The sequence below is a fragment of the Eublepharis macularius genome, chromosome 7 (genome assembly GCF_028583425.1).
Source record: "Eublepharis macularius isolate TG4126 chromosome 7, MPM_Emac_v1.0, whole genome shotgun sequence".
Lineage (NCBI taxonomy): Eukaryota > Metazoa > Chordata > Lepidosauria > Squamata > Eublepharidae > Eublepharis > Eublepharis macularius.
Window position 1 is genome coordinate 117,473,133 of NC_072796.1, and position 15,174 is coordinate 117,488,306.

Consider the following 15,174-nt stretch of genomic DNA (forward strand, 5'->3'; position numbering starts at 1 on the left):
TCTGGATTTTGATTCTTGTTCTAGATTTTGGAGTGGGCCGATATGGTTGCGTACAACTGTTTTCAACTTTATATCACCCCTTACATCCAGTGTGAGTATTCACCGTGCTTTTTCTGCATATTTTTGAATTTTGCATAGGAATCTATATTGCTGCTGACTGAGAATTCATTTCATGCTTCTGACAAAGTGGGTGCTTCAGATGTTTATGCTTCAATAAATGTCTTTAAGATATCCCAAGGCTCATTATATGCCAGCCAGCATGGTGCGGGAGTGTCACATTAAGATCTGAGAGACCCAGGTTCAAAGCTCCACTCTGCCATGAAGCTTTCTCGGTGACTTTGGGCCCCTCTCTCTCTGTCTAACCTACCTCGCAGGATTGTTGTGATGATGAAGTAGAAGAAGGTACAGTATTGTTGTAAGCCCATTGGGGAGAAAAACAAGGCATAAATAATTTTTTTTTAAGTTCATACATGCAGTGATACAAAAGCCCCTGTTAGTTTGCGCTATGCTCTTTGGCTTTTTAGAACACTGAACGTGGATGTTTTTAAATGCAGATGATGTGTTGTTCAAAACATGTTGGACTTAAGTATGTACCAATTTCTAATAGGTCTTATATTATATTCAAATATTACATTTGAAAAAAGTTTATGTTAACTGTGGTCAGATTATAGTTTGTATACAATAGTTCTTGACTAAGAAACTTTTGAGTTTGGCAATCAATATGTTATTTCCTTATATTTTCTTGTTGTTTTTATAGCTCCCCCACCCCACTTCAATTTCTGTTTCTTAACAGATACTTAAAGCACTGTGGAGGGTCTGTCTAACAGAGGTAAGCTCACTTCAGCGTTGAATGGTCATTTTTCTCTTTCTTTCTTTCTTTCTTTCTTTCTTTCTTTCTTTCTTTCTTTCTTTCTTTCTTTCTTTCTTTCTTTCTTTCTTTCTTTCTTTCTTTCTTTCTTTCTTTCTCTTTCTTTCTTTCACTAAACATACACCATTCAGCTCATCTACACAGTACCTACCCCTTGCCCTGACCTATATGGCCCAGGCTACCTCAATTTCATCAGATCTCAGAAGTTAAGCAGGGTCAGCCCTGGTTAGTACTTGGATGGAAGACCACCAAGGAAGTCCAGGGTTGCTATGCAGAGGCAGGCAATGGCAAAACACCTCTGAATGTCTCTTGCCTTGAGGATTACTTTCTGAAGATTTACTATTAGAAATAAAGGCTTGAATCTAGAATAGCCTTTCTACAGGCACATGAATTTCCACCCATGGATCATAGTTTTCTTGCCTATCCTCTCCCATGGCAGCCCAACATGCCACCTGAAATCCTGTTCCTGGGATTTTCTTGTCCTTCAGGAACAGGATTTTGAGCACAAGTGTTCTTGGGGAAATAGTTGCTTGGATCCAAGCAACTTGCATGCATAGTAGAAGAAAGCACGTTTTAAAGGGGGGGAAAAGTGTACTTTGGGCATTAAGAATGCCAAGGTGCAGTCAATCATGGCAGCTCATTACAGTATTCAACAGCTTGGGGGAAATTTTGGTCTGGATCCCTTTATGTCTGGTTGAGATCTTACACTTTATTTCATTTACATTCTGCTTTTCCTCCAACAAGTTCAGGGTAGGGACGTGTGGGAAGAGCAGAAAGCTCTCTTTTCCTCTCCTTTTGAAACTCAATGATTCTGTAGGAGTGTGTATGAATATAATTCTTACACCAGGACATACCAGCAGGAGGGCCCTCTTAACGGCATTATCACTCAAACAGCAGAATGGGATCTCTCTCTCTCTCTCTCTCTCTCTCTCTCTCTCTCTCTCTCTCCCCTAGATTTGAAGCCCAGTGGCAGAGAGCAACGGGGCTTAAATCCTGCTTTTCTACTACAGAGCAACACGGCTACCTACCTAAAACTAACTCTCTACTAGTATTTCACTGGAAAAGCAGAGATGTTATAATCTGTGAAAATGTTTTCTGGATGACTTCTGTGCTTTGTTGCACTTGGTGGGCTTCATTCATCTGAAGATATACAGAGATTAATTTTATTTGGCTGTTTATTTTTAAACATTTCCAATGAAAACTATGCAGGGGGACTTTAAAAGATATATTAAAAATTAGGCACAAAAATGATAAAAAAACGACCCAACTTGAGAAGAGGAATATTACAATGCTTATTGACTAAAAGGTTCTTAAACACACATGCATGACAAAAGATTCTGTCTGGCATTACACCAAGAGGGTGTCAGTTACAGGAAATCAAGACAGACATGATTTCCCATACTAGACACTTCAGATTTGCATACTATATAGTGGTTAAGAGTCTGAACTACGAACCAGGGCATCCCCAATTTGAAGTCTTATTTGTGCCATGAACTCACTAGCTGGGCTTAGGTTGACTTGGCTCTCCTATTCTCCACCCTTTGCAATACAGAAGTGCATACTGAGCACATTACATGGTTGCATAAAACGGAGAAGAAAAATAATGTTATCAGCCACTTTAGGTCCCTGTTCGGGAGAAAAGTGAGGTATAAATATGTATGTACATACTAAAGGGCCCTTACCTGCCTAGCCCAGGTGATCCTGATTTCATCATATTTCAGAAGCTAAGTAGGGTTGGCCTTGGTTAGGAGACTTCCAACAAAGACCAGGGTTGCAGAGGCAGGTAATGGCAAACCACCTCCGTTAGTCTTATGCCTTGAAAACCCCATCAGGGATCACCATAAGTGACCTGAGGGCACTCTCCACCACCACATATTAAGGATGTCAAAAGAAACTGTGCAAAAGTACTTGGGACATTCCAAAGCAATGCAGACATGCTGGTGCCACACTCAGTGGTAGAGCACAGGCTTTCCATACAAGTACATGGTTAGGGGTAGAAAACGCGACTTTCTCTTGAGGGTAGAGCAGGTGCCAGTCTAGGCTACACAGACTAGCAGCCTGAGTCAGTTAAAAGCACCTTCCTGCTTGTTATATTTTGAGCCTGCTTTTCAGCCAAGCCTGGTTCACAAATGAACTTTAAAAAACAAATTATATTCTATTAACATTTCATACAAATGCATCTCAGATGGATTTCAACTTGACAAGGGCTGTCAGATGAAGCTGATTTGAATGCCAGGTTGGCCTTCCTCTAATGGCCTCACGCAAGAGAAAAGGAAAACCAGACGGATCTGAGCACAGTAGAAAAGTGCATGGATGGTCCAGGCCTTGCCTGGAATAGCCCATTAATGGCAACGGGAAGGTTGAGGGAGGGCATTCTCATCTGGAGCTGGATCTAGCCAGGGTGGCTGCTTCTCTTCCTATGATGTCATAGATACCTCTTTATGACACCAGCAGAGATCAGGCCTCTTTGTCTCCAGGAGCTCAGGGCAGCAGCACACATGGCTCTTTCTTCCTCCTTCAACCTGTGAGGTATCTGAGACTGGGGAAGAGCATGACTAGTCCAAACTCACCTCTCCTCCACTTTATACTCACAACAGTTGAGTTAGGCTAGGCGGAGAGTGACTAGCCTAGAGAAACCTTCATAACCGCCCTCCAAGGTAGGTCTGCCCATAACCGCCTGATGCTGAATAATCCCTTCTCCCCTATTTACTTAACTGCATTAGACAGGCTAATATTCTAAGCCAATGTAAGTTTAGTTTATTCGGTGTTTAACCTGTCCTCCCCACAAGTGGGCTCAGGACGGGGTACAACAGTCATAAAATACAATTACATAGCAGATTCTACAATAAAATTCAGCAATTAAAATTATATATATATACAAAAACCTGATAGTTGGCTACACAATCCTGCCCCCAGCATACAAAGAGGAGGTAGACAGACACACGAGCTGTACTCGAAGACCGGAGACCGGTGGGAGGCTCAATGATGGTCCTGACGCTGGCCTCAACCGTAAGCCTGGTGGAAGATCTCCGTCTTGCAGGCCTGCCAAAATGATACAAGATCCTGGCGGGCCCAAGTGTCCTCAGACAGAGAGTTCCACCAGGTTGGGGCCAGGACTGAAAAGACCCTGGCCCTGGTCGAGGCCAAACGAGCCTCCCTAGGGCGAGGGATCACCAGTAAGTTCTTACCCGCTGAACGAAGCGCTCTCCAGGAAACATATGGGGAGAGATGGTCCCTCAGGTATGCTGGTCCAAATCCGCTTAGGGCTTTAAAGGTTAAAACCAACACCTTGAAACGGATCCGGAATTCCACGGGGAGCCAGTGAAGCTGCTGTAGCATTGGTGTAATGTGCGTCCTGTATGGAACACCCATCAGGACACGAGCAGCAGCGTTCTGGACCCGTTGTAGTTTCCGGATCAGACCCAAGGGAAGCCCTGCGTAGAGTGAGTTACAGTAGTCCAGCCTGGAGGTGATCGTTGCATGGATCACTGACGTTAGGTCCCGGGCTGAGAGAGGGGGCAAGTTGCCTGGCTTGCCGCAGGTGGAAAAAAGTAGTCTGGGCAACAGATGTGACCTGGGTCTCCATAGACAAGGAGGAATCCAGCCAGAATCATACTTCCTATGGACCACCTGTGCTTCATTGGAGGATTTTTTTAAACTTCATTATTACCTCGCCTTTCCCCCCAATGGGGATCTAAAGTGCCTTATACCATTTCCCCTTCTTCAGTTTATCCTCACAACAACCCTGTGAGGTAGGATAGGCTGAGAGTGTGTGGCTGGCCCAAAGTCACGCAGTGAGCTTCCATGGCAGAGCAGGGATTCCAAGTTGGGTCTCCGAGATCCTAGTCCGACACTATAATAGCTAGCTTTCCTTACAACAACCCTGTGAAGATAGTCGGGGGGGGGGGAGAGCAACTGGCCCGGGACAACCCTTACTCCTTTTTTATTCTTCCAACATCCCTGCGAGGTAGGCTAGACTTAGAGTGGGCACTAGTCCCAAGGTGGCAGAGCGGGGAATCGAACCCGCTCCTCCCAAGCGCTCCCGCCCCAGGATCTCTCCAGGCCCCGCGGGAAGTTGGCAACCCTAGCCCGGATGCTCTAACCACTCTGCCCCGCTCTCCCGGCACTCACGCGAGTCGAGAGGCGCTTGGTAACAGGCCAGCGGCTCCAGGGAGAGCTTGTAGCCTTCGAACTTGGGGTCCAGGAGCGGCCGCTGGACGCGCAGGGAGCAATGGGCCGCCGCCGCCTCCATACCTCCCGCGTAGAAGTCAAAGTTTCCGAAGCGGCGCGATTAGCCGAGAGGAGCCCCTCAGGCCGGACTCGCCGCTAGCGCTGCTGGGTAATGGAGGAGAGCGAGGCATGCCGGGAAAGGTAGTTTCCGAACTCGCCTGGAAAGCTTCGAGGCCCGCGTTGGCTCCGTCTCTGAGAAAGAAAACCGCCGTTTGCTGTATCAGATAAACTCAAAGAAGAACGGAAAGGCATGCTGGGGTGCGTAGTTTTGCCTTGAGGAAAGCGAGCGGAGGGGGCGGCTGAGTTGCGGTTCAGTTGAGGCAAGCGGGATAGGCGGCCAAGGACTACGTTTCCCGAAGTTCATCTGGGATGCGTAGTTTTGCCTTGAGGAATGCGAGCGGAGGAGGCGACGGAACATGCTGGGAGTTGTGGTTCTGCGGAGGCAAGCGGAATGAAAGATAGGCCCACACGGACTACATTTCCCAAGTAGTTCTGCGCAACTTTCTGCAGTAGGGTTGGGTCGCGGGCACCCGGGCGACGGCGTTGCGAGTTCGGGTCTCGGTGGCTCCGGCGAAGAGGGCGGTGAAGGGAAGTGACTGGCCGCGGGTAAGACGCCTGGCTGTCGGCGGTGGGCTTAAACCGAGGGTGGCTCTCTCAAAGCGGGCGTCCGGCTCGCAGAGCTGGAGGCGCCTCCCTTCCTTGGCTGCCCCATTGGAGGGAGGAGCTCATGTCCTGGGAATTTCTTTGGTCCTTTAGGGACTCGAATCTTGTTCTTTTAGAAGTATAGCTGTTGCTGGTTCCAGGTTGGGAGGGAAGCGTTTTAATTGCGATTCCTAAATGGGATAACAGGGGAAACCTGCTTTTGCAGGATTAACAATGTGGCCTGGAACTTGTACTGTGCAGAAGATAGCTGGAGAAGGAAAAATTGACTCTTCTGACTCACACTGTGTAATCCGTCTTGAGTCCCAGTGAGAAAGACGGACTATAAATAACATACATAAATAAAATAAATAAAAATACAGGAAAAGTGGGAGGCAAGGAGGTCTGGAGACTTATGAAATGAGGCATGGTGTAAAGGAGGTAGAGAGAGAATGCTGTGTATGGGGTGGGGGGGAGGTAGTTGTGAATCTGTAGTTGTGAATTTCGTGCATTGTGCAGGGGGTTGGACTAGAGGTCCCTTTCAACCCTATGATTCTCCCTTGGTAGTCGAACTCATGGGTATGTAGGTTCAGGAGAGGCAAAAGAAAAAACTTTTTCAATGGTACAATTAATTTATGGAACTCCCTGCCACAATAACTACAAGCTTGGGCCTTTTCAGACATGTTGAATAATGCACTTTAGCTCTCATTTGCAAGGGGTTTTTCTCACTTCACCGTGCTGTCTTTGGGCCTTTTTAAGTGGAGAAGCTGCATGGGAAAATCTCAACTTTAATGCAAAAGCTGCATGGGAAAATCTCAGATAAGTAACAATAGCAGTCTTAGGCATACATCGTACTTGCTGGGAGCAGGGAGACATACTTGATACCACACATATTTGTATGATAGATAAATGTATCTATTGTGTGTTAGCGTTTTGGCATAGTCTCCTGAGTTTTATTAGGGTATGTTGGCCATTGCAGACAAAGTTTTGAATGGAAAACAAGTTTTTAAAAACTATCTCAGAGATCATTGTCTTAGAAATATTGAAGCACTGTGCTATAGTGGTTTGGGCAACTGGTTTTCAAGCCTTAACTCTGCCCTATAGCTGACAGTGCAATCCTAAACCCTTCTCACTGGTTCCAGTGGGATTAGAACTGTACTGTGCATTAACGTTGGATCTGTTTGTCTCATTTGCCCTAATTTACCTTACATTATTGTGATGATAAAATGAGTGGAAGGGACCGCTCATTTTATCCCTAGAGATCCTTGATGGAAAGGTGGGATAAAAATCAATCTATTACATGTATTCCCCCCCCCCCATTCTTGCAGAAGTAGTCGTGAGATTATTGCCCCTTGCTACCGTTGGAAATCTTTTTGGAAGCACTATTCTGTGGGTTTCTTCTTTAAAACGTAAGTTTGAATATGACTTTTGCTGTCTGTTTTCCTTTATTGCAAATTTAATTTTTTTTGTTTTAGAGAAAAAACCACAGTGTAATATTAAAATATACTTAAAATATATTAAACTCAGTAAAATACATTAAACACTGTAGATACCATAAGCATGCATAGGTAATGCTATATTCAAATATAGTTCATAGACATACCATCCATCACTTTTTCTATATAACACGACAGTAGTTGCCAGCTAGTCTTCCAGTGTTTAACCTGTTTACTACATTTCATTTTACCAATCTAATTATGTTCCAAACCCTCCTCAAGCAATCTATTTTACTAAGAGTGTATTTTGTCTTCTAATGTCTTGCTAAAATTAGTCTTGCCACTCTAAGCCAGTTTAGTATCATCTCTTGCTTAAATATATGACTAGCTTTTACACAATTTGATAAGAAAGTTTTTGGCACTTGAAATGTAAACTAACTCCTAAAGCTTCAGATCCCACAGCTGTTCGTTTGAATATATGGATTCTTTTGCTTTGAACCAAGATGCTGAATTCCTGATCAAAGAAAATGGACTTGAAGTCCAGTGTTGGTTCATCCAGTGTTGGCTGTTGACCACAGCTGAGACTCTAGAAAATGTTGCAGTCATGTCAAGTAAAAGAATGTATGAGTCCTTGAGTTTCCTTCAGGTTTTTCTGTACACATTTTCCTTAGTGAGGAAAATGGGGCAGGAACTTGAGAGCTGCTAAGGTTGTAGCCCTGTGTACGTTTTCTTGAGAATAATAGCTCAATCCTGAACAAAGATTCAGGGGTATTAGTCTGCAGTTGAAGAACAAGACTTGAGTCTACTAGCACCTTAAAGACCAAGAAAGGTTCCAGGGTATAATCTTTCGAGAGTCAAAGCTCCCTTCGTAACATATCTTGTTGGTCTTTGCAATCCTAAACAAAATCACACCCTTCCAAGCAAATTTACTTCAATGGACTTATAATGGACTTATAAGGATGCAACTCTGTTTAGGGTCGCCTTGTAAGTCTTATCACACTAAATGCACATTTCCTCAAACTTTATTCCATTTTGTTTAATGAGCATTTCTCCCAGATTAAGTATGATTAGGACTGCAGGCTTGGTTCTGAGGAAAGATGTCTAAGGATTGGTACCAAATAAAAATGTATAGCACAAAGGTTCTTCTGCATAAACTGAAAAGTAGTAATCAGCGCTGGTAACTGTACAGCATAATCCTCAACACAGTTACAACCTTCTAAGCCCATTGGGTTCAGTGGATTTAGAAGGGTATAGTTCTTCTTAGGATTGTACTGGTACTCATTGATGCAGAGGAGTTAGCCGTGTTAGTCTGTCCTTCTCCTCCCTCCTCTTCTATATTTGACCAGTCTCTGTACCATGCATCTGACGAAGAGAACTTGATTCTTGAAAGTTTATGCTACAATAAAATTGGTTAGTCTTAAAGGTGCTACTGGACTCTTTTTGATTTTACTGGTAGTCATTGTTTGCAATGCAACTGTTCTCATCTACAAATCACTGCTTATGCTTCATAAAAAAATAACAGATGCTGTTGTCTCACATTTGCAAGAGGATTGGTGGCAAGCATTATTTGATTTTTGTATCTGGTTATGAAAAGCAAACCAGAGCAAGTACACACTAGAGAATCTCAGAACAGGCTTGTGCAGCTTATGGTTGTACCAAATTGAACGCAGCCACCAGTCATGTAGGAAAGATTACCACTGTCTTGGTAGCCTGCTTTTGCATTCCCCGACAGGCAGCAAGGGTAGTAGATTTGCCATACCCCTGGCAAGCCACAAAAGATTGTTAGCAGGATGCTTTCTGTACTGAATGGTTTAGAAAGTTACTTGGGTAAATATTAGGGACTATGATTCCCATTGGGAAGTTAAAACAGTATATAGCTGTACAATATATAGCTCATACTGCTTGTTGCTGTAAGTAGGATCCTACTATGTAATTTCTGCTTTGTTTAATGCATCATGTTAAAACTTATGCTTTGCTTCAGTTCTGTGTTCAGATTTTTGATTGATGCCAGATTACTACAATGCAAATTGTTTATTGGATGTCCCATCCTGTTGATTGTATGAACTTACTCTGTGTAGTCTGCCTTGAGTCCTAGTGAGAAATATGAGCTATAAATAATGTAAATAAATATAATTCGGCATACAGGCTCACAAATGTGTACCTCCCTAGCTTGGAGTGGAAGTTCATGTATAATTTCAATCTTGTAACTTTGTTTTATTAGATCTGCTTCATATATACAGACCTGAAGAAAATGAATAAAGATGCGCAAATGAGAGCAACTATTAACCAAAAACTAATTGAAACGGGCGAGCGAGAACGGTATACGAGCTTTATTTCTCATTCCAGCTATATGAACATATTGCTCTGTTTAGGTTCTCACAGTTGGATAAAAGTAACTATGATTAGATCAGAAGCCCATCCGAAACAGTGTGGAAAAAATCCACAAATTTCACTGATTATTTATAATGAGAATGCAAATTTTGATCTGATATATCTGTAGATCAAGACTTTCCTTTAGCTGATGTGAATTAACGTCACATCCCACTTAGAAAACTTGAAGAAGCTCATGATATGCAAAACTCATGCATTTGTTGACCTACCGCTGTAATTTTTAAATGTCTAGCCTGGCTTTTCACCCAAATCCATTCTTTCAGACAATGTACATCAAATTCTGCCGTGTTTTGTTTTAACTGTGTCTTCTGGCCAGTTGGCAGGACCAGTTTTAACTTCCCAATGGGAACAGTGTGAATTCCAACAGTCAAGTATTCTTTTTAATATCCGTAACTTTTATTTTTAAATTAAATGCAATTCTGCAGACTTCTAGTTATTTTCTCCTCCCCACCCTCGCCCTGCCCCCTCCCCACCTGATCAAGGGGAAATCAAGATCAGCAAAACTGTTGCTTTCCTGCATAAACTGACCTTTTAAAAAAGATAAAGTGTACTTTTGCTTAGCAAGTCTCTAACTTAGTGGTTTATTTCCCCAGCCTTAAAGAATTACTGAGAGCCAAATTAATTGAATGTGGCTGGAAAGACCAGTTAAAGGCACACTGTAAAGGTAATGTTCAGTTGATTTCAATAACCTCGCACTTGTTGACAGAGCCAAGTCATGAATGCATGTGGCAATAAGCAATTGCGAGCTTCATTTTTAATGCTGACAGATGAAAACTTAGTCATCTGTTTTACAAAGCTCATCCTTGCAGGCTCCAGTGCTGCATTTCAAATCTGACCCCTTGTGGAAGCAGGCTGTTGGTTTTCCTGGTTGAAAACACATAGATGAACAATTTCTCTGACCAATAACAATGAACTAATGGGATAGCCTAAGAAAGCATCTTCAGCCATGGCTTCAGAGCTTCAGCTTCAAAGTACTCGGTGTTTGACATGCAAAATTAATCGTATGGGGTTGGCTTCTAGGCTGCACCAGCAGAAAGTGACAGCAGGTTGCTTTCCTCTTCCCTCAGTCACATCCTGTGACTACCTGTGCATGCAACCCCAGAGAGCTGCTGCCAGTTGGAAGAGAGAATACTGTCCTTGATACAGCAATAGTCCATCTCAGTATGCAGCAGTTTCGGGTATTCATGTGGTGCCTCTCCTGCCTCGGGCACCAACAGAACCTCTATTGCCTGCAAATGGCTGCAACACATGAAGCTGCCTTATACAGCTTTATACCAAATCAGACACTGGTCCATCCAGGTCAGTATTGTCTACTCAGACTGGCAGCGGCTCTCCGGGATCTCAGGCTGAAGTCTTTCCCTTCACTGACTGTCTGGTCCTTTTAACTGGAGATGCCAGGAACTGGACATGAAGCCTTCTGCATGCTAAGCGATGCTCTGCCACTGAGCCATGGTGCTTGCAGATAGGAGGGATAGGATCTGCCCCTTCGACTATAGCATTCTACGCTATATGGGTAGAAAGGAGGCGTACAAATGTTTTAAATAAATATTGTCTTGCTTGAGGTTCCTCCTGTAGGATTTAACTCTGTGAAAGAGTAAGTGGAGAGCAAATGTCTTACTGTTATCATCTCCAACAATGTTTCTTGTAACTGATTCTGCTGTGTTTGCCCTTTGTTGACCCCTCTATCTCTTAGCTTCTCTGAGCCTATAAGCCTCTGTTAACAATGTTTAAGACATTAGAAGCATCTTGTAGGATTGCTTGCTTCCATTCTCTTCCCTCTTCCGATCAAATTCTGTTTTTCCATTTAATAACCACAGCGTAGCATTATGTATGTACCTAGGGTAATGTTCGCTATGGTTAATGCTGAAGAGGGACATGCAAGAAGAAGGGAATTAAAGTGGCAGAAGGAGATCCAAGCAGGCACTCTTGATTTCAGGGGCAGTGAGGGGCTGCTGTTCATAAGATGCAAGTCCAAAATCCCTTTGGATGCATGCGGCTAAGTGAGGGGTGTTTGTTTCTGAGTTCTAAAACAGGAAATTTGTTCTCTCTCCCTTGTTTTAGATGTCATCAAAGAGAAAGGACTAGAACATGTTACTGTTGATGATCTGGTGGCGGAAATCACTCCAAAAGGCAGAAGTAAGAGAATTCTCAGAGCCCTGTTCAGTCTACACCGTTGTATAGAACGTGCATTTGTATTTTGCCATGTCAAAATATTTCTGTTCAGCCAGGCTTTTAATTAAGGGGTTGATTTTTTAAAACAGTATTTTAGTCTGGAAAGTTGGTTTAAACTGTTTCTGTGCTGGGGTAGAGTTTTTGATGCTGGATTTTAATGTCTTGGAGCAAGTTCTTGGAACGGTGGCAATAACATATTCTAAATACACGAATAAATAAATGCACAGTGAGTGGACCACTATAAATGATGGTGGACTTTGTACACTTCGGTGAGTCTCAAGTTGTGCTGACCTGATTTGGGGGAAAACTGCTTTTACTCTTTGAAAAATTCAGACTAGTCTCTCTAGTTTGTTTGAAGCAAGAGGTGTTGTATTGAGCCTCTATAAGCAACATGGCACAAGTTCCACTTTATTTCTTATTATATTTATAGTCTCACTGAAACTCAAAGCAGATTACACAGTGTAAGCCAATGCAGTCAATATGAGCAATGTACTAGGACAAGGCCTACAGAATCTGAATAAGCATAGCATATTAGCTATGATACAGAGCACAGATAAGATGAAGAAAAATGGGATTTTATCGTTAGGGAAGAATGCAGAGACGACAGGATAATAATGTCTTATCTTCCCCACCCCTTCCATTTTGTGTTTCAGCTTTGGTTCCCGACAGTGTCAAGAAAGAACTTTTACAAAGAATAAGAACATTCCTTGCTCAGCATGCCAGCCTTTGATTCATCCGTTGAGTTGTTGCCATGTTGTGTTAAGTGAATCATGCTGGAAACTGGAAAACATTTTTTTTCTTTTATGCTTTAGGGTGAAAGTTAACTTTGTTTTTTTTTACATTTAGTTACTGGAAGTGTACTTTGCTACACTGAAATTAGTCTTGATATTTTAATAAAAAAAACCCAAACACCTTATGGCATATGTTGGAAAGAAGCTCCATTTCTTGTCATTAAAAGTATGTTGTGTGGCTTACTGTGAATGGCATGCATCAGCTTGTTTCCTCTTGCACCGTGGCTGCGGTTGACCCTGGAGGCTATAAGCATCTCTCAAAATGCACTAGCAGAGCAGCTAACAACAGAACCTGTGCTGCATCAAGCGTTCTATCTTAATTTCACAATAGCAAGATGAAATGATGCTGCTCAGAATGAAATTTGGCAAACAGCCCTCACTCTACAGAGAAGCCTCCACAGACTCAGTCTTCACCTTTAAGCACTCAGTCCTTTCAACTTTCAAGCTTACATTTTTGGGATGCCCTTGTAAATGAAACAGCCAGATTCAGGGGAATCTGAGGAGACTGAAAGGTAAACATGGAAGGGCAAGGCAGGTTCTAAAATCTGAAGTGCTGTTTTGGTTGTACCACAGAGTTCAAGTCCAGTAGTATCTTGGTGGTGGAGAGTGCCCTCAAGCGACCCCCCCCCGATGTAGTTTTCATGGCAAGACACTAACAGAGATGGTTTGCCATTGCCTGCCTCTGCAGCCCTAGTCTTCGTTGGAGGTCTCTCATCCAATTACTAACCAAGGCTGACCCTGCTTTGCTTCTCGGATCTGACAAAATCAGGCTCACCTAGGCTATCCAGGTCAGGGCCCAGTAGTAACTTAAAGACCAACAAAATTGTCCAAGGTATAAGGTTTCGTGATCCACAACTTATTTTGTCAGACTCACAAAAGCTTATAATCTTGACAATCCTGTTGGTCTTTAAGATGCCACTGGACACAAATTTAGTTTTTCTACTACATACAAAGCTAACTACCTTTGGTTGTATTGTAAGCTACTAGTATTGCATGCAAGACTTTGTTAGAGGAAAATATTTTTAAGTCCACATCTTTCCTATTTCGTGATCTCTGTATTGTATCCTTTGGCTGTTCTGATACATCCTCCTTCAAGCAAGAGACTTCTTCCAATAGAGAGTGAATTTTTCTGATGGAGAAAAGTCTTTCTTTGTTGAAAGAAGCCTTTCTGTGTTGGAGGAAGACTTGGAGGGAGGTATAGGATCCAACCTTGAATCGTGGGTTAAACATCCAGGGAAAAGACTAGGTGCCAATAGGTATGTTGGGATTGTATGTAAAGCATCTGACTCATAACTAGAATTCTGTTTATAGAAGGTTAACTCGGATTGGTCGATGAGTAAACACGGATCAGGCCTTACACTAAGGCACTCCGCAAATTGCAGTTAAATAAATTTGAAAAGCAAATTAATTTGCATTTGTATCGTGTTATATATGCATGTGTGTTTGGAAGCAAGTTCAGTGGGGTTTGTTCACAAGAAAAGAGAGGATTAATGTGATGAGCTCGGTATTCAAGCAAGGGCGAGAAGGCCACATCAGCTGATTTGTATGTTAGCTTAATTTGACAATTCCAAGTATAATAAGGATTTCTGCGTGTGGCTGAACATCTTAACAATGAAAGAATTAGAAACAATAATTATTATAGAGTGTGTTCATTGTGTTGATGCTTCCATGTATTCCTTACAGTAACTGCGTAAGGCAGGTCAATATCCCGCTATTATAGTTCAGAGGGGAGCTGGTTTCTGATAAAGGCAAGACCTACAGCTAAGGCCTCAGCTAGTTCTCTCTGAGTCTCTCTGTACAAGACGTCTTACACAGGACACTCAAGTTGAAGGATCTTAACACTTGTTCTCCCATTGTGGACACACATGCACTGCTAGGGAGACAGAGCACACTTGAATATTAGACCCCACAGAAAGGAAGTCACTTGAGCGTCCCCGTGTAAGATGTCTTGTGTAGAGAGAGACTTTGTCACTCTGCTACCTCCGGTACAGCGGGTCATTTTGGGGTTTTTTTGTTATTAGTGATATACAAAAGATAGCTTTGGTACTTTTTTGGACATTACAATTAGTGTTGGTACTTTGGTAAGGCTTTTTTTTAAAAAAATGGTGGTGTAAATTTTGGATTAAAGCCTGTTTTGTCAGATGTGTGATTTCCTCAATTGGTAGGTGTCTATTCCCATAAAGGGGAGAGAAGAAAAAGGCTGCAAGCAGGAGGACTGAATTCAGGCCGTGCAAATGCTGCAGCCTTTCTTATGCCTATTGGAATAAAACAAAAGTCCAGTTGGCACCTCAAAGAGACTAACAACATTTATTCCCCCATAAACTTTCCTGAGTCAGAGTTCATTCCAACTGTCTTTGGAGTGCCACTGGACTTCTGTTTAATTCTACTCAAACAGGCCAGCCTTCTGGACTTGAGAATATAACAGCTGTATAGGCCCTGGGCGCTATATTGGTAGACGACAGACAGGTCTTAAGAAAATACAGTTCCACAGAGAGAAATACACCAAGGCTTCCTCCAGTGCTGTGGTTGCCAGTTCCGGGTCAAGAAACTCCAGGCAATTTGGGAGTGGAGCCTGATGAGGGCCGGGTTTGGGGAGGGACCTCAGTGGGGTTCCTCCTGGACAGCTAGGACCAACCCCACTCTCCTA

At 42.9% G+C, this 15,174-nt stretch overlaps 2 protein-coding genes across 3 annotated transcripts in view; one reads left to right on the plus strand and one right to left on the minus strand.

Annotated features, from left to right (window-relative positions):
• NUDCD1 (NudC domain containing 1) overlaps nt 1-5,188 on the minus strand; it is a 69,988-nt gene extending 64,800 nt beyond the window's left edge. Inside the window, exon 1 of the mRNA XM_054985770.1 lies at nt 5,000-5,188. Coding sequence (XP_054841745.1) covers nt 5,000-5,120 — 121 coding nt within the window. The 5' untranslated portion in view covers nt 5,121-5,188. The remainder of the gene's footprint in view (nt 1-4,999) is intronic.
• A 420-nt stretch (nt 5,189-5,608) lies between these two features.
• Nucleotides 5,609-12,717, plus strand: ENY2 (ENY2 transcription and export complex 2 subunit). Of its 2 annotated transcripts, XM_054985165.1 has the most exons (6): nt 5,609-5,704; nt 7,066-7,146; nt 9,395-9,492; nt 10,158-10,228; nt 11,626-11,700; nt 12,390-12,717. In XM_054985165.1, the coding sequence occupies exons 3-6, from the start codon at nt 9,425-9,427 to the stop codon at nt 12,464-12,466; spliced, it is 291 nt and encodes a 96-aa protein (XP_054841140.1). In that variant the 5' UTR covers nt 5,609-5,704; nt 7,066-7,146; nt 9,395-9,424; the 3' UTR covers nt 12,467-12,717. The 2 variants fall into 2 exon arrangements, with proteins under 2 accessions (XP_054841140.1, XP_054841141.1); XM_054985166.1 differs by lacking the exon at nt 7,066-7,146 and having other exon boundaries at nt 5,613-5,704.
• The last annotated feature ends 2,457 nt before the right edge of the window (nt 12,718-15,174 follow it).